This window comes from Labeo rohita, unplaced genomic scaffold (assembly GCF_022985175.1).
Source record: "Labeo rohita strain BAU-BD-2019 unplaced genomic scaffold, IGBB_LRoh.1.0 scaffold_135, whole genome shotgun sequence".
Classification (NCBI taxonomy): domain Eukaryota; kingdom Metazoa; phylum Chordata; class Actinopteri; order Cypriniformes; family Cyprinidae; genus Labeo; species Labeo rohita.
In genome coordinates, this window is record NW_026127505.1 from 15,336 (window position 1) to 37,224 (window position 21,889).

General features: G+C 34.7%; 1 protein-coding gene and 1 long non-coding RNA gene across 9 annotated transcripts; one reads left to right on the top strand and one right to left on the bottom strand.

Moving 5' to 3' along the window:
• Positions 1 to 1,247: 1,247 nt before the first annotated feature.
• Positions 1,248 to 20,780, top strand: LOC127158122 (uncharacterized). Of its 8 annotated transcripts, none has more exons than XR_007826069.1 (6): positions 1,250 to 1,436; positions 2,342 to 2,674; positions 2,920 to 3,153; positions 3,267 to 3,324; positions 5,205 to 5,367; positions 6,607 to 6,988. XR_007826069.1 is itself a non-coding variant. In XM_051101272.1 (6 exons), exons 1-5 carry the CDS (start codon positions 1,391 to 1,393, stop codon positions 5,334 to 5,336), a joined length of 855 nt encoding a protein of 284 aa, XP_050957229.1. In that variant the 5' UTR covers positions 1,251 to 1,390; the 3' UTR covers positions 5,337 to 5,367; positions 6,607 to 6,988. The 8 variants fall into 8 exon arrangements, 7 of the variants coding, with proteins under 7 accessions (XP_050957233.1, XP_050957236.1, XP_050957234.1 ...); XM_051101272.1 differs by having other exon boundaries at positions 1,251 to 1,436; positions 3,232 to 3,324; positions 5,188 to 5,367; XM_051101276.1 differs by lacking the exons at positions 5,205 to 5,367; positions 6,607 to 6,988 and adding an exon at positions 3,410 to 4,308 and having other exon boundaries at positions 1,248 to 1,436; positions 3,232 to 3,324.
• Positions 5,378 to 6,676, bottom strand: LOC127158125 (uncharacterized). Its single transcript, XR_007826070.1, has 3 exons — positions 6,564 to 6,676; positions 6,373 to 6,460; positions 5,378 to 6,297 (listed from the first exon to the last, which is right to left on the bottom strand). It is a non-coding gene; the product is annotated as an uncharacterized LOC127158125 (long non-coding RNA).
• Positions 20,781 to 21,889: the final 1,109 nt, after the last annotated feature.

Sequence of the window (21,889 nt, forward strand, 5' to 3'; positions counted from 1 at the left end):
AATGTCAGCAGATCGACAGCTCTGTGCTAATGGAGACCTCGTGTGGTGAACTTGAGTAATGACAGAGATCTCAGTCTCATCATTTCAGTAAGGACCAGTGTTGGGGGTAACACATTACAAGTAATGCGAGTTATGTAATCAGATTACTTTACTAAGTAACCAGTAAAGTAACACATCACTTTTTAATTTACAAGAAAATATTGGAGTTACTTCTTTAAATAAGTAACGCAAGTTACTTTGTTTCCCCATTTACTGACTGACAGCTCTCCTGTCCCATGTTGAGAAAAAGCATAAGTACGCAAATACATAATGCAATAAATAAATATGTTAAATAACATATGTTTTATGTAGGCTATAAATTAAATTTTACATTTGCACAAAAATAGAACTTTTTTATATTTAAAAAATAAGCAAGCAATCCCAGGCCAGATGCAAAAAAGTTACGTAAATGTAATTACACTTTTCATAAAAAGTAACTAAGTAATGCAATTAGTTACTTTTTTAGGGAATAACGCAATATTGTAACACATTACTTTTAAAAGTAACTTTCCCCAATACTGTTAACGACAGTAATACTTTAGTGAGGGGGTTGTTTGTATAAATGTAACTTTTAATTGAATGCCTTATATCAGATCTTTCCACTTTAGTACTGATCATTAAAAACATTTGTAGATCTGTGGTGAATGATCTTTATAACCCGCTGTGGGAGAAACATCAAATATTCAAAAACATCCAGTCAAATGCCTAGAAGTTGGTTTAATGCCATTTTTCCCTGCATGGATGATTAAGGAAGGAAATAGAACAGTGTATCCAGAAGTCAATGTGGTAATACAGAAATATAGACTATAATATATTTAGCATAATTATATTAATACATTTTCTGTAAGTAGGCTACACTTTCACAAGTAGCATTATTATGACCATTTGATTATTTTAGCTGTTTTTTCTTTTCTTTTTTTATGTAGAATCTGTGAACATTTATATGCAGTTCAAATATATAAATCTTAAATTTAGACCTAGATTTTATTTCTTTATATATTTTTATTTTGTATACTTATTTATTTATTTTAAAAACAGCTTATTTATATATTAAATAATTTATGAAAATGTATAACCGTAGAAGCATTAGTCAGCAGAAATTACCTGCCTTGATGGAAAAGCAAACATATATGTTAGTTATTATTGTGCCCTTGTGTGAGACCCCAAACTCTGAATGATCTCAACTTCCTTTTCTCTGACGGAAACTGTGCAGTAGTTTTCTAACTCTGTTGTGAGCACAGATGCGTGTCAGTCGGGCTCTTCTGTCAGAGTGAGAAGTGATTGTGTGACTGAAGCAGTATCACACTCTTCTGCTGGTTTTGGGCTCTTCTGGAAACTGGATTTTAGAGAAATGATGCTCATCTTTAGACTGATGCTGCTGCTGCAAACTACTGCATGTGAGTCACTTTCACATCAAACTCATCTTATGATGAATCTCCAGTGAATGCAGTGCATTAAGAGTCTGCAGTGATCTAGCAATAGAGTTTTCAGATCTTCTTGACTGTGTGTATTGGAGTATTATAATAGGTGTGGTATATTAAGATGTCTATTGTTCCACTGACCTGCTGCGCAGCAGTAACCAGACAGACTCCAGACAACACCCTTTGAATATGCTTTATTCTCTAATATAGTTGATTCTTCAGTGGCAAAGCAAATTTGGTTTTTAATGACTTCAAATTGTTACTCAAGTCATGGGCTGTTAGGGTTATTATTATATTTAGACAGATGTCTAGACGTTTTGTCCATGTGCATCCGTTATTGCAACACTTTGACACAAGTGTTGAGGACATTTAGCACACAAAGGCATGCAAATGTTAGACCTGGAAGAAAAATAAATATTTGTTATAATTAATAGAAAATTTCCTTCACATAGCCTATGTGAGAGAAAGTAAATAAAAAATCAAAATGAGAGCTTCTATAGTTATAATCTGTATACAGTCTTTTTAGAAACATGTTACAACACATTAAAACATATTACTTTACCTTTTAAGAGCTGGCAAAACATTGTAATTAAAAAGTTCACATGCAGCTCTGTTTTTGTTTTCACCCCTCATCACAGATACTGCTTTCTTTAACTTTCTTCAAATCCACTTTATTCTTCTCATTCACGACTCAAATTGTACCGTTTCATGTGGGTTTTGATCTGGATCATAATTAGGAACTTTATTTGAGAGATGAGATTAGATTAAGAGTCTGTCAGATATGGTTCTCCTGAGAAACCTACAAATATTCAGTGTATTTCAAACTGGATAAGACAGCTTTATACAGTTTTATTTCTCTCTCTGTATATTTTACTCTTCAGGTCTGGATCGGTTTTGCTGGTTTGATCAGTCTGATCCCTGTTATGCAGCTCTGGGAGACAAACTCAATCTGCTGATGGTGCTGGACACTAGTAAATATGATCTGAAGATACAAAAGAGAATAAAGAACAACACAAAAGATGATCAAGTTTGTAGAGTAAAATATGGCAGGATAAAGGATTGTGATTTTTTAAATAACAGAGCTGAAGTGACAGTCATTAATGAGACTCTGATGATAAAACGTGTGATCAGAGCAGATTCAGGGAATTACAGATTAGGACTCAGTCACTCAGACGGCACAGAAACATCTAGAGATCTTCAAGTGATTGTTGAAGGTACAGAAACTCTCTCATCAGACTCATTCCAATCTCATGTTCTCCAAAGATCTCACTCTCATGCAAATCAATCAGTTGAATCAGCTGAATCGGTTTTTTTTATTGCAGCCCATTACTGAATATATATTATTTCTATTTTTAGAAAAAAAAACAAGTGAAAGCATTTCAAACAGTCATTTGCTACATTGTTGTTACATAGTGAGTTGAGAAAGAGTCATGTGACTGTCATGTGTCCCTCCCTCCAGCTCCTATTGGCTCAGTGGAAGTGTCAATCATCTGCTCCTCCAGTGGGGTGATGAGGGCGTCCTGCTCCTCTGAGGGGGATCAGCTCCTCTACAGCTGGACTCTGAATGGAGATCCACTGATGAATGGAAACAGCAGCATTGAACTGAATGAGGAAACTGAAGGAAACATCAGCTACAGCGTGAAGAACCACGTCAGTCATGGACAGAAGACCATTAGACTGGTGTGTCCTACTGGTGAGATCATTTCTTGATCATCTTAAGATAACAGCAACCCAACACTGATTGATTGATTGATGTATTTGTGTTGTTCAGTGTCTGTGGTGTTTGTGCTGGTCTGGTGTTTTCAGCTGATGGTTCTGTTTGGTCTGTTAGGAGGTTTTCACATCTACATGAGACACACGTCAGGTCAGAGACATTTATGATCATCATTATGGATTTGACATGCAGATGTAAGGGTGTGAACATGATAAAGATGATGTGATGCTTTTAGGAAAGAAACAGGAAGATCAGAAAGTGAGAATGAGAAGATTTAGAGAATGACACAAACACACAGCAAAGGATTCATGAGAGCAGCAGCAGATCATCTGTATTTTATATGATTTTTAAAATGTTTATCCATATGTGTTATTATATAGTTATGTATAATAGTTATAAACAATATTATTTAAAAAGTATAAATGGAGTGTTGAAGTTAAGATGAACTTTTGTATCAAGTTAAAAGAAAATAAAAATCTTTGAAGTGAAATTGCATTTTCAATCAAATGTCACAAGCTCATCTTACTTTTATTAAGGATTATTTAACATAATTTTCATATTAATGAACAGAAAGCACACATTAATCAAAGTTAAACAGACAAAAAAATACATAAAAGCAACAAATCCAGACAGAATCAAGTCCAGCTCTGGTTCTTCTGCTCGTACGTAATTTGGTTTCACTTCATCATCTCCCTTAATACATTATTAGGTAAAACTTTACAATATGGGTGCACAAATACGCATTATTCATGCTTAACTAATGCAGAGATAATCATGAGTATATATATAACTTATTTATATATAAACCATTTATTAATAATTACTTCATCAGCAACAAATGAACATCTTATATGATTCAGAGTAATCAATAAACTGTTATTAGTTAAAAGTATCATAATGTATTAATTCTCTAATAACTTATTTTATGAACTAATAGTGTAAATTCATGTGTTAATTACCACAGTGGGTTAAAGCCACACATTTCATCTTCCAGTTGTCTGCTTTAATTAATCATTAAATTATGATTATTTGCAAAGATATCATTATGTTATGACTTTACTTGTTGAGGCACAGGACTATTAACTAATTGTTAAGTAATATATCCTTGTGGTTATGGAGTTAGAATTAGTTAGTCATGTGCCTCAACAAGTAAAGTCATAACATAATGATATCTTAGCAAATGATTAGGAAATAATTAATTATAGCAGACAACTGAAAGTTGAAAGTAACTTTTATAGAGTCAGAACTGCTTGAGGTGTAAAGGTTTTTTTTAGCTTTTGTTTGTTCAATATGAAACCACTCATAGACCTTCACGAGTGTTGCATGGGTACTCTTGGCGTGTGTATAATTACACCCAAAAGTCTTGGGCAGGAAATCTTGCTGATCGATAGGGGATCAGATACTTATTTCACTCATTAAAATGCAAATCAATTTATAACTTTTTGGAAATGTAAAATATGTCTATTTTACTGTTATTCTGTCTCTCACTGTTAAAATAAACCTACCATTAAAATTATGTACTGATCATTTCTTTGTCAGTGGGCAGACATACTAAATCAGCAGGGGATCAAATCATTTTTCCCTCACTGTATTGCTTGCAATGACAAGCAGCTATTGTTCATTTTTTTCCATAATAAGAGAGGGAAAAAATTTAGTTTTTTCTTCTTAGTTTAGTGAGAGGAAAAGAAAAGGTAAAAGAGGTGTTTGTTACAGTGATCATCTTCCAGTTGTCTTTGTTCATGTCAACTAATAATGTAACACTTGTGAAGGTCTAAACCTCTGTTAGTTCTCAATAACATATTTTATGCATGTATGAAAGAAATAACACCAAATTGGTTGTAATGCAGTAATATAACACATAACACATCAACATATTCTTATAATTCAAATCCGTTAAAGGATTGTTAGGCTGCACTAATTAGGTCAAACGGCACCGGGAACACTCAGTACTCAGTGCATCGTCAGAAGAATGGCATCTATGCTAATATTAGTCTGTTTCTTTCTTATTCTGAGGTCACCTTAACCACCAGATCCAGTCCATATCCAGATCAGACGGTGGATCAGCACCTAGAGATGACCTCTACAGCCCTGAATGTCAGCGGAGACCAAATCGACTAGATGAGCCCCAGAGACGGATCCCCAGTGAAGATCTTGTCACCTAGACGGCCGTCGGCACAAGACCACGGGAATCTGGTGAGTCCTCTGTGTCTGGCCAGAAGAGAACTGGCCCCCGACTCAGCCTGGTTTCTCCCAAGGTTTTTTTCTCCATTTGTCACAGATGGAGTTTTGGTTCCTTGCCGCTGTCGCCCCTGGCTTGCTTAATTGGGGAGACTTTCTCTTCACACAATATTGTATTTTATTTTATTGTATTTGATTAACTACCTTTACCTGAAAATTGAGTGTTTATTGTTGCCCTTTTGCATTGTTGATGTACTATTTCCTATTAAATACTGTACAGCCGCTTTGTCACAATTCTGTATTGTTAAAGGTGGTATATAAATAAAGGTAATTTGTTTTTATAGTAAGGTACTGTATAATTACATAATATGTCCCATTATCTATTACAGATTTTCACTACATATACAGAAGTAAGCAAGCATACTGTTAAACAATACACATGTTCTTTCTGTGGCATTTTTTCTGCCTTTTAGTGTTAAAATTACACACATGTTTTACAGCGCAGCAAACCATGGCACTTCGCAATTATATTGCAATGATAAAAAAATACATATAACAAAAACAATAAGAGCAACAACAACAACAATAATAATAATAATTAAAAATGTCCTAAATTTCATGAATGCCACCGCACAGTTCATTTCACATTTTTTCCCAGAGCTTTTCAAAGTGAACACAGTGTCACACCAGAGACCTCTGTGATATTTTCACATAAATGGCAACTGAATGATGTTTTGACAAGTTGTCTCCCGGTGTCTTGACTTTGCATACTCCATTATCCCAAAGTATTGCAAATTCAGATTCAGGTTGAGATTTTTCCGTCACTAGATATTTTGTCTCCACCAGATTCCTCATTTTCTCTGTACAACCTTTATACTGATCATCAACTGAATTTGGTGCCATATCCAGTGGAAATATCTGTTCTGCAGCAGCAGTTGTGTGATCCTGCATTAACAGGAATCATAATGATCATAATGACGTATTCATGTCTGTAATATTCATAGTAGAACTCAAGCTTACCTGTCCTAGAGCAGCTAAAATGAGAAGAGCAGCTTCAATGATCAGCAGCATCTTTATTCAGTCAAATCCCTCAGACGATCTAGTAGATCTAGTTTAATTTACAATAATTACAGTTAAGATAAAATGTAACACAAAAATACTGTGTTGGGTCACTTAAGCTTGAGATGTTCACTGATAGACCCAAAACTTACCTGAGAATATTCTTGTCTTTGTATTGTTTTTGTTGTTTTTCAGGAGTTCAGAAGAAGATCAGAAAAGTCAGTCGCTTACAGCCAGATGACAACAGCAGTCTGAGATGAGAAAGTTCGTCCCTTTTTTGAACATTGCTATGTTCTGAGTCTTCAACATTAGTGGAACAAAGTGCATCGCTCTTTGTGCTTCCTGCCCAAGACACACGGAACAAACAAAAGCTAAAAAAAACCCTTCAAGCAGTTCTGGCTCTATGAAAGTTACAACTGGAAGACATTATCAGAATTATAAAAAGAAGTATAAATAACATTATTCCCAGTCCCATCGTCCAACTCTTTTCCTTTGTCAATTCCTGTCTCATCTCTACTGTCTCCACCTATTTAAAAAAAAAAAAAAAAAAAAAAACACCTGTGTATATTGTCAGTAACACTTTACAGTATGTGTACAAATATGCATTAATTCATGCCTAATTAATGCACAGATAATCATGAGTTAATGTATAATTCATGAAGAACTAAACCATTTATTAATGATAACTACATCAGCAACTAATGAACAATCTATATGATTCATAGAGTAAGTAATCAATAAATTGTTATAAGTTAAATGGGTCATAATACCTAATAACTTATTTTATTAATTAGAGAGGTTAATTACCACAGTGGTCAAAGCCATGTACTTCAACTTACAGTTGTCTGCCTTAAATACTCATTAGCTAATGATTTGCAAATGTATCATTATGTTATGACTTTACTTGTTGAGGCACAGAACTACAAAACTATTAACTAATTGTTAAGTAATGTGTCATTGTGGTTATGGATATAGAATTAGTTAATTAGTCATGTGCCTCAATGAGTTGGAGCCATGCATTTCAACTTCCAATTGTCTGCTCTAATTAATTATTTCCTAATCATTTGCTAAGATATCATTATGTTATGACTTTACTTGTATGACTTTACTTGTTGATTAGTATTAGTCAATTAGTTAATAGTTCTGTGCCTCAACAAGTAAAGTCATAACATAATGATATCTTTGCAAATCATTAGCTAATGATTAATTAAAGCAGACAACTGGAAGATGAAATGCGTGGCTTCAACCCACTGTGGTAATTAACACATGAATTTACACTATTAGTTCATAAAATAAATTATGAGGAAATTAATACATTATGACACATTTAACTAATAACAATTTATTGATTACTTAATCTATGAATCATATAGAATGTTCATTTGTTGCTGATGAAGTAATTATTAATAAATGGTTTAGTTCTTCATGAGTTATATATTAACACATGATTATCTCTGCATTAGTTAATCATGAATTAATGCATATTTGTGCACATGTATTGTAAAGTGTTACCCATTATTAATATATGTACTGTCACTATACTGTTTCACAAACACCTAAAATTAGTATTTAGCAAAATATCACTCCAGTGACCACTTTTGTTCCATTTATTGCTAAAATTAAAGTTTTTGAACAAGTATTAACGTGTCACTTTAGTTAAAGCATTTGTGAGCCATGCCTTTTTACGCTGGGCCATCCTATACATTTATATGGATTTTAAACACAAAAACACTTCTATGACTTATCTATCACACTATCACAAAATCAAACACACTATGGAAGTAGTAAATCAGCATAATTTCTCTAAAGGTGTGCCTTTAGCCCCATTGTACTCGATATATGTGAATACACTTGTTGTAAACTGTTTAATATAAATGCCTCTTCTTTTTCACATTTCTCCTAGTTTCACTCTCTCTTTTTTAGGTTTATTTTAGTGTAGTCTAACAGGATCTGCCTTGCCCAATAAGAGGAAATGCCCTCTTCAGATATTTCCTCATTATGCTGTGAGGATGCTTGACGAGAGCAAGAACACAGACGGATGCAGTCCAGACACTCTTGTCACATTCTAAAGCAGCATCTTCTGCTGGGATTGGGCTCTTTTGGAAACTGGAGTTTAGAGAAATGATGCTCATCTTTGGACTGATGCTGCTGCTGCAAACTACTGCATGTTACTGCATGCACTTTCACATCAAACCCATTTTATTATGCTGATCAATCAGATCAGTCTCAGAAGTAATATTCAATTAGGTGCAAAGCTTATAGTAAATGAGTTGGATTTTGTTAAAGACCCCAAGATATTTGCATATCTGTATTTTATTGTCATCTTATTTTTCTAAGTTTTGTCTATTTATATTTACATACGTGTATTTTATTCTCATCTTATTTATTGTCTGTATGTTGTTGCTGTCTCTGTGTACTGGAAGCTAATGACACTAAATCAAATTCCTTGTATGCACAAGCATACTTGGCAATAAAGCTCTTTCTGATTCTGATTCAAAATGATGTGGGAAAAAATGTGTCTTTACAATTTTGTGGTGGAAATTCAGAAATAAAATGCAGGAGTCTCAATTCCCCACTTTACAATCTCATTCCGTAAACTATAACTGCTGATTACATACCAGGAAATAAATAATATTCACTGATTTATTCACTGACTTAAACCTAATACTTTACTTTTGAATAAGCTTGCAAACTAAGCTAGCATTTGGTATAAAGTTATTTTTGCACTTTTTCACACATTAACACATGGTTCATCTTTATCACTGCTAACAGTTCCTTTCCTCTTTTTTTTTTAATTTGCAGATAACATGCCTATATATCAGTAATAGTTCATTTTTTATTTTATTATTTTTTTCTGCAGTCATTATTTTCATGAATAGAATTTCTTTATAAGATCACAATTCAAAGGGAAATTTTACAGCCAAGCAATCCTCAATATTATCAAACATTAAAATGTAGCATGTCATTTCTATTAAAGCCATACATACATAATATTTCTATTTATATTGTGTACACATTCTGCCGTTAATTTATAAATCTGATGGATTGGAGATGCCTTTTCTGTGTTCCTTTTTTTTTTCAATCATTTTCAAAAAGTGCACTTGTTAAACCATTTTATGAGGTTTATAGATGATTATTAAGTACATCATTTGAAACCTGATGTCAGATCAAGAGTCTGATATGTGTCTTCTGTAGAGCTTAATATGAATATTTGTATGATTTGTGTCTGATTGAAATTCATGATGAGAGAGATGATATTTACACCAGCAGTAACACTGTGACTCTGTCGAAGTTCGTACATTTCATTTTGTGTGTGTTTTGTTCTTTAGGCCTGGATCAGTTCTGCAGGTTTTGTCAGGCTAAACCCTGTTTTGCAGCTCTGGGACACAAACTCAATCTGCAGATGGTGCTGAAACCTCAACATCAAGACCTGTATTTGTATAAGACGTTAAATGATGGCAGTACACTGAATATTTTTAGAATAGAGAAGAATAAAGAGTATAAACATGAATCCATCAGAAGCAGATCTGAATTCATCTTTGATAATGTGACTCTAATCATAAACAATGTGATCAAAGCAGATTCAGGGACTTATACATCAGATGTCATTGAGATGGATATGGTAATGGGCAGTAATCTTCAAGTGATTGTTGAAGGTACAGAAACTCTCATCAGGCTCATTACGATCTCATGTTCTCCAAAGATCTCACTCTCATGCAAATGAATCAGCTGAATCTCAGCAATACATTTTGTTTTAGAAATGTCTTGATAATGACTCTGGTTATGTGTTGACTGTCATGTGTCCCTCCTTTCAGCTCCTATTGGCTCAGTGGAAGTGTCAACCAGCTGCTCCTCCAATCAGATGTCAGTCTCCTGCTCATCTGAGGGAGATCAGATCACCTATAGCTGGACTTTGAATGGAAAAATACTAGAACAAAGATTCATGAATGGAAAAACTACCATTCAGCTGGATGAGGGAACTGATGGAAACATCAACTGCAGCGTGAAGAACCACATCAGTCACGCACAGAAAACTATTAGAGTCAAACCCTGTCCTGGTGAGCTTCTAATACATGAATGTCCATGTGTATATATACAAACCACAGCAACACTGATCGTGTAAAACAGTCAATTCTTCTAATTGGGCGCAAAATTGTTGAAGAGTTTGTTTGAGTTTGATCTCAGCAGTGAATTGTGTTGATGTGGTTCAGAGAGAGAAAGCAGGTGATTCTGTGCTGATGTTTGATTTCAGGAGCAACTACTGCACCTGTGACCTCTAGTTTGACCTCTACAGTGACCAGCAGCTCACACACATCAGAATGTGGTACGAGTTTAACAAACACACTACTGGAAACATGAACAATGAGTTTTGTTTTCTGTCTAATTGTTGTTGATTGATTGATTGATTGATGTATTTGTGTTGTTCAGTGTCTGTGGTGTTTGTGCTGGTCTGGTGTTTTCAGCTGATGGTTCTGTTGGGTCTGTTAGGAGGTTTTCACATCTACATGAGACACACGTCAGGTCAGAGACATTTATGATCATCATTATGGATTTGACATGCAAATATTAAGAGTGTTAAGATGATGACCATATGATGCTTTTAGGAAAGAAACAGAAAGATCAGAAAGTGAGAATGAGAAGATTTAGAGAACGACATGAACACACAGCAGAAGATTCATGAGAGCAGCAGCAGATCATCACATTTATGAGAAAAGACTCAGAATGTCAGAATGTTTTTGTTTGTCTTTATGCTTTGAATGAACTAGCAATATTATTATATCATTACATGAAACCCCTTCTGTTCATCAATGATCAAACTTTATTTCTCTGAATAAGATTTCTCAGTGTTTATCTTTGTTCCTATTTTGCTCTGTGGTTTTGGTTGAGTTCTTTCATTCACAGTTTCTGTTTAGTTTTAACTGTTCAAAGCTCTTGATCCCTTTCTCAGTTTCACAATGCGTGTCATTAAAAAAATGTTCTTGTAATATTTGAGAGAGAGAAAACTCCAAATCACAAATCCAACCACTGTGTGCACCAGCAGAGTTTTGCTGGCACCTAATGAGGAAAATCTGGTACTGCGCCCAAACAAAATCTTACTGAAAGCTCAAATCAACCTCAAATTTGGAACACAGCTTAGATTTAGTTTTAATCTACATTGTTCTAAACAATACTTTACAAAGGCCTGTTTGGCATGGGCCTCTTTATATGGATGTCAAACAGGAAGTTACCATAGAGGAAGCAGAGGGAGCGGTAACAGACAGTACTAGGTGAGAGCTCCCTCTGCTGGCGTGGCATTACAGGACCTATGTGTAACTTTTTTTTATTGATGCACAAGGGTTACGGGGTTATTTACTGGACATTTGTTTTTTGTATCAGTTTAATTGTGCATTTATTTGTCTTTATGTTTTGAATGAACTAGCAATATTTTTATATCTTTACATGAAACTCCTTCTGTTCATCCGTGATAAGACTTTTATTTCTCTGATTCAGATCTGTGAGATTGTTGTTTTGATTGAGTTCTTTCATTTACAGTGTCTGTTTACATGTTTTATCTGTTTGAAGCTCTTGATCCATTTCTCAGTTTTATACTGTCTGGTGTTTTAAAGTTCTGCTTGAATTTGCAGTTTGTTTGTTTGTTTTGATGACTTTTAACATGTTTAACAACATTTGTGCATTTTTCTTCACAAGATATTTTTGTCATTATAGAATATTGATAAACACTGCATTCTTTAGAAATTGTAAATGTAAATAACTTTATGTCTAAATTTATTTACATTTACATAACATTTACATTTACATAAATGTATGTCTTTTTTGAGTTACATGAAAATAAAACACTGAAATAAAACTGCACTGGCAAGTTCATTCAATATTTATTTTTTAATAAAGCCAATTAAGATTTTATCTCTTTGAATGCACACACTAAGCTGTAACTGTTATCTCTGATTCCAAGTTCATCATTAAAATATAGAAATACATATAGATTAATGTCAGACATGAAGCAGATGATGAAACAGGCTGCTGTTTACTACTGTAACTTTACAGTAGATAATAATGATGTCCTTTTGCATACAGTATTTTGAGTAATTGTAATTTAGTTTAGTTTAGTTTACAGTATTATTAATCCTCTGGCTGCTACTGCTAAGAGTTGCTAGCACTTACCTAAGTAAACAAAGACAATTACAGTTAGGCTACTTATTTATCTGATTACAAAGTCTTGATATTGTTTTGAGAGTGTACTCGAACATGCTCTCATGCTCAGTGGTTCAAAAAAACTACTGATTTTTTCACATAACTGACATTATTACAATACCTTTCTTCCCAGCCTGGCACAAATGGCTCGATTAGTTCCGGGTTTGATGAAGGCCCGCCTTCCGAAAAACAAAGTGTGTTCTGATTGGTTAGCTGTCCCAGCCGCGCACTCAGCTGCACTCAACTAAGGGTTCTAATAGACCTTTTTCACATTTCTGGGTTTCTCATAGCGGAAGTCATCATAGTTGGGTAAAATGTGAGAGCAGTGAATGGGAGAGTATCACAAATATATTTTTTGCATTTCCATTTGCTCAAATAGCAAAAGAAAAACTACACGATAGTGTTTTCACGACTTTCAATCAAAGGGAAAAAACTTGAGAGAGACTGATATTGGCAGTCAGTAAATCAATCAAAATATTAAAAACTTTAAAGGATTTATGATGATGATGACCATTGAAACGCGTCATCACAGGCTTGTGAAAAGGGTCCATTCAAATTCAATTCAAATTGAACTTGAATTTGTTTTTACAATATATTTAGTAGTAGCTTACTAGTGGTGATTATGTCAAGTGGATGTACATATGGCAGAGATGTGTGGTAAAGATCAATTAATGACGTAATCAAACAGACAAAGAACACTATAAATTAGTAGCAGAATTTGGTAGTGCTGTGTGTTGTTTCAGGTTTGGCATCATCTGAAGTCCTCTGAGGGGTTGGCATCATCTCTTCTTAAGTGTTCTGGATCCAGACTGGAGCTTGTGAATTCCTAGTTACCACGGGATGTCAATCCCATGGCAGAAACAGAGAACAAACAGGAACATAATTAGCGTAGCTGCTGTTCAAACCAAGCAAAGAAAGATTTGTTCAACCAGAGCTAAAAGATTAATAATGAACATTTGAACAGATAGAACTGCAGGAAAAGTTTATGAGATACATTATTTGAATGCTTGGCTAAAAAGATGTGTCTTTAATCTAGATTTAAACAGAGAGAGTGTGTCTGAACCCTGAACCCCAGTCCATCCCCCCACCTCATCCCTCACCACCCCCCAACCATTCAAATTTTGGCAGGATTTATTTGAATGATATTCTACAAAAACAATGCTGTAGTCCAAACAAGCCATTTCTTGTAGTTCTTGAAAAGGGATTTTTAAAACTAAATATTTCCCTTTGGAGTGGACTTTGAGATTTGTAATTTTGTAGATTGTTTTTATGCCCAAACATACACACCACACACTGACTAAAACTCAAAAAGTGACAAAGCATAATAGGACCCCTTTACATGTAACAGTGTGATTGGTAAACTGGTCTCAGTTCTGTGTCAACTGTGTGTTTCTTTACTGTCAGGGATGCTTCTCTCACTCAGATTCATCTTTGAGCAATCAATGTTATGCATTTATCTGAAGTGGAACTAAATTTAATTCTGAACTGGATTCTCAATGTTTAATGTAATTGGTGTGACTTTAACCTGACAAATAAAATGTTATATTAGATTTATTCTGAACTTCTGAAATTAATATGACTAGCAGATTAAGTGGAGTCTGGTATTAGTGTAAATCTGCATCCAGGATAGGTCAAACTTAAGGTCCAATAAATAAAGCATGTGGCACATTATGTGGGACCTTCTGATTTCTGTCTATCACTGACTTAGTAACTTGCATCTGTGTGAAACTGCACTTTTTTGGCAGTCAACTTAAAGGTATTCATTCACTCTGCATCCCCGTGAACTCCAGTAGATTGATGTCAGACATTAAAAAGAGGATGAAACAGGCTGCTGTTACTATGACAACAGACTGATAGTGCTGTGCTGATGGAGACCTCGTGTGGTGAACTTGAGTAACGACAGAAATATCAATCTGATCATTTCAGGACAAACTGAGCTTCTTTATTAGGAGAAAATGTTTTCACAAACTGTAGTAATCACTGAGAGCTTTGTTAATACACTTTCAAACCTCACAAACTGACATTTTAAATATCTTTATGACAACTGGTTTGTTTAGATGTATTTTTTTTCTGTATATTTGACTCACAGCGCAGGTCAATTTGACACTCATATTTTTGTATATATTGTATATAAACATCTGATGGTCAGTTTTCCAGTGTTGTTAACAGGGAACACCATCCATTATCATATATGTATTCGGACGTAAAAAGGTAAAATTTGAAAGAAGACATGCAAATCATGACAGATGTTTTTAGTAGGTGTTTGTTATTCAGCAATGGTTTTTATGGGACATTTTTTTGTTAAGATTTATTAAGAGTTCTGCTGTTACACTTTTAAAAATAAAGGTGCTTCAATGGTTCCATAAAGAACCTTTAACCTCTGAAGAGCCTTTCTGTTTCATGAAAGGTTCTTTGTGGCAAAAGAAGGTTCTTCAGATTATAAAAAGGTAAGAAAGAGATGGTTCTTTAAAGAATCTTTGACCGAATGGCTGTTTGTGGAACCAAAAATTTATATGGCATTGCTGTGAAGAACCTTTTAAAGCACATTTATTTTTAAGAGTGTATAAAAGCAACCAAAGGCTGACAAAAACAGTTTAACTTCAGATACCAGTCAGCAATCGCAAGCAGTTTTTGTCAAATAAAAACATTTTCTGTTCATATAAAATAACTTGAAAAAAGTGTCAGGGCTTTGGTGTCAAATAAATACATTTTATATTTTTGTAAGGTTAAATCATACTTTTCTGCGATCTCGTGGATTTGGCGTCAGACACATTTTATATTAATAAGCATTAACTTCAGATACCAGTCAGCAATCGCAAGCAGTTTTTGTCAAATAAAAACATTTTCTGTTCATATAAAATAACTTGAAAATAGTGTCAGGGCTTTTGTGTCAAATAAATACACTTCATATTTTTGTATATTTTTTATGGTTACATTATAGTTGTCTTGGATCTCCTGGTTTTGGCGTCAGATACATTTTAAATTAAACCATTAATGGATTATTAATTGGAGGAGCATGGGCAGAGCACATAAAGTTATGTTAGATTTAAGCAGATCAATCAGCGTCTGACTTGAAGTAGTGTAGCTAGCCTATGCCATCAAAGTAGGCTCCCGCAAGAGTGATTCACTAGCAGACGTGGGTTACGGCCATTGCAGTTCCTCCAGCAATCAAATTAAGTAAAATTGGAAAAATATCACACATACGATAGCCATTGCATGCTTTCGCCTTCTGCACAGGATCACAGATAGCATTAGGCCACAACATACAGTCTACATACAGTATGTAGTACACTTAAAATTAATTACACTTTTTAAATTATCTTAATATCCCACCTAAATATGTAAAAGTAGACCAGATAAAAGCTTGTGGTCTGGTTGTGGGTGGCTACGTGAAAAACCATGCTCCTTATTTTTGGCATGGCCTAAGATGTTTTAAAGGAAATAGTTTAATTCAGTGTTAAAAAACAAATAAAATTGATAGTGCATGTTTCTTCAAACAATTTGTAATAGCTTATTGTATTTTTATGTTTACTTGAACATATTGGAAATATAACTTAGGTGATATAACTAAAGGTGTATGTCTAAAATGAAGGTTTTTAGAGTAACTACTTGCCTTAAAGGGGTCATCGGATGCCCATTTTCCACAAGTTGATATGATTCTTTAGGGTCTTAATGAAAAGTCTATAATATACTTTGGTTAAAAATTCTCAATGGTTGTGTAAAACAACACCCTTTTTACCTTGTCAAAATCAGCTCTGCAAAAATCATCTCATTCTGGTCGAGGCTGCTTTAAATGCAATACTCACTAAATGCAATACACCCTAATACTCACTTCTGCTGTAAGTGAAGCTGGATCATGAATGATTCGCACGAACATAGACGGATATATGTAGATCGGGAGGTGCATTCCCTTCACAAACAAACATAATCCACTGCATCTTCAGCGGCTCAGATGTCGGGAGTAAATGACCGCCACTATGTTCATTATTACATCCAGCAACACAACACCTCAATCGCTCAATCGGAGATATTCTTGTCTAATTTACATCCCTGTTCCGGCATCGAAACAAAGAGGGCGGACTGTGACAGCTGGTCTGAGGTAAGACGCTCATGTCAATCAACTATTGTGGGAGTGGCCTCTGTGGGTGTGACGCCACAACAACAGGCATCTGAGAATGACTTGATTTGAAAAAGGGGATATTATTTTTACAGATTAATTAAAAACCACTGCATGGATTTTTATCATTATAGGGTAGATTTGTATATACACTGACAACACACATTAATGTTCAAACAACATGAAAAAGTGAACTTAGCATCCGATGACCCTTTAAAAAGTGAAAAAGTGAGAAAACTCAAAATGCCATTTTTTTTGGTATATTGATATGTGGGATGGATGTGTTTAAGTTACAGTAAAAGAGCCGAATGTCTGTGTTAAATACCTGTGAAATCACAATAATGATTTTTGGATTTAATATTATGATATGTTTGCCCTCATCCTCAAAATGACAAGATTAGCTTTATCAGATATTGTATTGTGTGTACCGTAAACTGTGTGTGTGCGTGTGTTTTGTTCTTGAGGTCTGGATCTGTTCTGTAGGTTTGATCAGTCTGATCCCTGTTACGCAGCTCTGGGACACAAACTCAATCTGCTGATGGTGCTGGATGCTAGTTAGGAAGATGCAAGATCATGTCACAGACTAGTTTCACTTAATCACTTATATCTCAGTCAGGCTGGGCTCCAGGAAGTTGAAATTTGGGTCGAATGCAGGTCTCTTTGGCCCATCCCAACGTAGCAAGCCCCAAGGTCCAAATTATACCCTAGTTTTGCTAATTATACCCAGTGACGGCACTATATATGCTATATATGATGGTTATATAATCACTAAGATTGTGATGTGGTGTTCGTTTAAGGTTTAAGTGTAAAGTATGCACAGTTCCACTGTAGAAAGCAAAAGCCGAATCATGGACATTTTGGGCGATTTAGAAATCCCAGCCGGATGCATTTTTTACGTCCAAAAAGATGATGATGTCTGGGGATAAGAGGATGTATGGTCATCCTACTTTAAGAAAATGTAGAACTGCAGAAGGATTAGTCAATGGAAAGTCACCACCCTGATGGCAAAACATACATTTTAGTTATTTTTGTGTCCTTGAACTGTGAATGATCTCAACTTCCTTTTCTCTGACAGAAACAGTGCAGTAGTTTTCTAACTCTATTGTGAGCACAGATGAGTGTCAGTCGGGCTCTTCTGTCAGAGTGAGAAGTGATTGTGTGACTGAAGCAGCATCAAACTCTTCTGCTGGTTTTGGGCTCTTCTGGAAACTGGAGTTTAGAGAAATTATGCTCATCTTTGGACTGATGCTGCTGCTGCAAACTGATGCATGTAAGTCACTTTCACATCAGATCTATCACATCTCATGCTGTTCGTGAATCCCTCAAATATAAACACTGTAAGATTACATTACATTATGGTTTGGAATAATCTTTTAATATAGCTGTCTGTTTTGAGTGTTTTGAATGTTAAGTGACTTGATGTGTGGCCAAGTATGGTGTCAAGGGCACCTCACAACTTCCTCTTTTATACCTTCACTTTGTTCTTCCTTCTTTCTTTATATATCATATTTATACACTGCGTGTGTGTGTTTTCTTCTTCAGTTTGTTCTTCAGGTCTAGATCGTTTCTGCTGGTTTAATCAATCAGATCCCTGTTACGCAGCTCTGGGACACAAACTCAGTCTGCTGATGGTGAGCGATGCTAGTAAATATGAGCTGAAGATACAAAAGAGGATATACAACCCAAGAGATGATCCAGTTTGTAGAGTAAAATATGGCAGGATGAAGGAATGTGATCTTTATAATAACAGACCGGAGGTGACAGTCATTAACGGAACTCTGATAATAAACCATGTGACCAGAGCAGATTCGGGGAATTACAGATTAATTGTCATTAACTCATGGGGTGCAAGGACATCTACAGATCTTCAGGTGATTGTTGAAGGTACAGAAACTCTCATATCAGACTCATTACAATCTCATGTTCACTAATGCTAAAACAAGACTCAGCAATATGTGTGAGAGAGTGTGCAGCTGAAATAGTTCTACTAATGGGAAACAGGTTATTCTGTAATCAGTTCCTATGCAGGGGTTTTAATAGATTTATTTCCTCATATTTTATTTTTTCTATCAGCAATACACACCTTAATAGTACAGTATTTGGTTAAAAAAAAAGATTACGTATTTTTAAAATGTACTTTATTTGAAATCATTTGAAATCAATGTGTATATAATATTTACACACTGATTTCAAATTGTTTCAAAGAAAGTATGTTTAAAAATATGTAATCTTTTTTTAACCAAATACTGTACTATTAAGGTGTGTAAATATATTTATACATTTTTATGTTTTCAGACTTTCTGATTTAAAATGTTTAGATTTCTTAATTTGTGTGTACCAGTTAACTCAATTATATTTTGCAGAGCTAAACGTGAAAACATTTTCCAAAACCTCTTTTTGATGACAGACTCATTTGACTGGAAAAGTTTTTTCTCTCCATGTGAAAACAAGCTTATAAATCATACAAAATGATATTTTTTGAAAATATAAAATAGCAGAACGTTTAGTGAGATGGGTAGGTTTAGAGGTAGGGTTTGTGTAAGGGGATAAAAAATATAGTTTGAAAAGTAGAAGAAACCATAGAAAAACCATTACGCCTATAGAATGTCACAATAAAAAATAAAAACCTGTCTGTATGTGTTTTGTTCTTCAGGTCTGGATCGGTTCTGCTGGTTTAATCAGTCTGATCCCTGTTACGCAGCTCTGGGACACAAACTCAATCTGCCAATGGTGCTGGACGCTAGTGAATATGACCTGACATTAATAAAGAGAATAAACAACACAGCAGATGATCCAGTTTGTAGAGTAAAATATGGCAGCAAGAAGGATTGTGATCTTTATAATAACAGACCTGGAGTGACAGTCATTAATGGGACTCTGATAATAAACCATGTGATCAGAGCAGATTCAGGGAATTACAGATTATACACTCGTCTCTGGGCCACAGAAACATCTAGAGATCTTCAAGTGAATGTTGAAGGTACAGAAACTCTCTCAACAGACTCAATCTCATGTTCTCCAAAGATCTCACTCACAAATGAATCAGCTGAATCTCTGTGAAGGTTATTATTAGTATTATGAAGGGGCAGCATATTCAAAAGCATATTTACCTAGATTGGTTTGAGCTCAAGGTACATGGAGATTAAGATAAGACTGGGAACGCAATGAATAGTTACCAACTACTTTTTGTTGAATTAAAAACAACAGAGATAGGGTGGCAAAAAAAAACCTGTTTATTCCTGTAGCACACAGTAAACACACTACATACTCCAGTAATAGTATGAGTAGTGTGGAAGAACAAGATTCTCCTGTGTTTGTCATGTGACTGTCATGTGTCCCTCCCTCCAGCTCCTATTGGCTCAGTGGAAGTGTCAATCAGCTGCTCCTCCAGTGGGGTGATGAGGGCGTCCTGCTCCTCTGAGGGGGATCAGCTCCTCTACAACTGGACTCTGAATGGAGATCCACTGATGGATGGAAACAGCAGCATTGAACTGAATGAAGGAACTGATGGAAACATCAGCTGCAGCGTGAAGAACCATGTCAGTCACGGACAGAAGACCATTAGACTAGATTGTCCTACTGGTGAGATCATTTCTTGACCATCTTCAGATATTAACAACCCAACTAATTTACTGACTGATTGATTGATGCATTTGTGTTGTTCAGTGTCTGTGGTGTTTGTGCTGGTCTGGTGTTTTCAGCTGATGGTTCTGTTGGGTCTGTTAGGAGGTTTTCACATCTACATGAGACACACGTCAGGTCAGAGACATTTATGATCATCATTATGGATTTGACATGCAAATAATAAGAGTGTTAAGATGATGATGATGATGATGTGATGTTTTTAGGAAAGAAACAGGAAGATCAGAAAGTGAGAATGAGAAGATTTAGAGAACGACATGAACACACAGCAGAAGATTCATGAGAGCAGCAGCAGATCATCACATCTATGAGAAATGACTTCAGAATCTCACAGATTGTCATGCGAATCAATATTTCACCTGTCTTTTATTTTTACAGTCCATAATTATTTACAGTCAGTGAGGTCAGTTAAAGTAGTTCACTTCCAGAACAAAAATTTGCAGATAATGTACTCACCCTCTTGTCACCCAAGATGTCTGTGTCTTTCTTTCTTCTGTCGTAAAGAAATTGTTCCTTGAGGAAAACATTACAGAATATTTCTTTATATAGTGGACTTCAATGGTACCAGTGAATCTGAACTTCCAAAATGCAGTTTCAATTTTGTATTACACAGAGTTAACATGTGCATTGCAGAGAACAGACAAGTCAAGCGTTTGAGGTTTAAGTATATAAATTGTACATTTAAAAAAAAAAAAAAAAAACTACATTTGGAAGTTCAAACTTACAGGCACCATAGAAGTCCACTATGGAGAAAATTCTGTAATGTTTTCCTCAAGAAACAATTTCTTTAGAACTGAAAAAAAAAAGAAAAATACAAACATCTTGGATGACAAGGGGGTAAGTAAATTATCTGTACATTTTTTTCTGGAAGTGAACTTTTCTTTTAACATTTAAGTAACAGAAAGCATACAATTAATTTAAAAGGACAAAACAAACTACATATAAAAACAATACATCCAGAAATTATTTATTTTAAGTAATGAATCAAACTGTAACTCTTGTTTTCCCCTGCAGGTGTCACTAATAACAAAGAAGGTGTATTACATTATTAGACTATTTTACATTATAGACTTTCTGTAGTAATACAGGAAATCATTTTGATTAAACAATTTAATATGTGTATGTAACCACTGCTGTTGTAATTTCAGCTGCATCTGAATAAGGTCATACAACTGATATTACCTGACAAGTTAAAGAAATACACTGCACACTTTCAAGGACATACATTTAATACATGTGTGTAGTAAGAACATATAAGGTAGCTGAAGTGTTTAAAACATATGTGCACAGTTTAGCTGAATAATAAAGTTTACCCTCTTTAACTTTGTTCTACTATTTTGTGTTCATCTGCTTCTCCCATTTGCTCTTTTTACATTGACTATCATTCCATATAGACTAATACAATCAGATACAACAATAATTTCTCAAATATTTATTACAATATATACTGATAAATTGAATATTCACTTCAATGGTATGAGATTACTGATTTTACTGATTTTCAGTGGTATTTCAGCTGATTTCCTA

Bases quoted from the DNA above. Each gene is read 5' to 3' on its own strand.
- LOC127158122 (XM_051101272.1), top strand. From the start codon at position 1,391: ATGATGCTCATCTTTAGACTGATGCTGCTGCTGCAAACTACTGCAT. The intron at 1,437-2,341 runs GTGAGTCACTTT...TTTACTCTTCAG, and splicing joins GCTGCTGCAAACTACTGCAT to GTCTGGATCGGTTTTGCTGG. The intron at 2,675-2,919 runs GTACAGAAACTC...CCCTCCCTCCAG, and splicing joins TCTTCAAGTGATTGTTGAAG to CTCCTATTGGCTCAGTGGAA.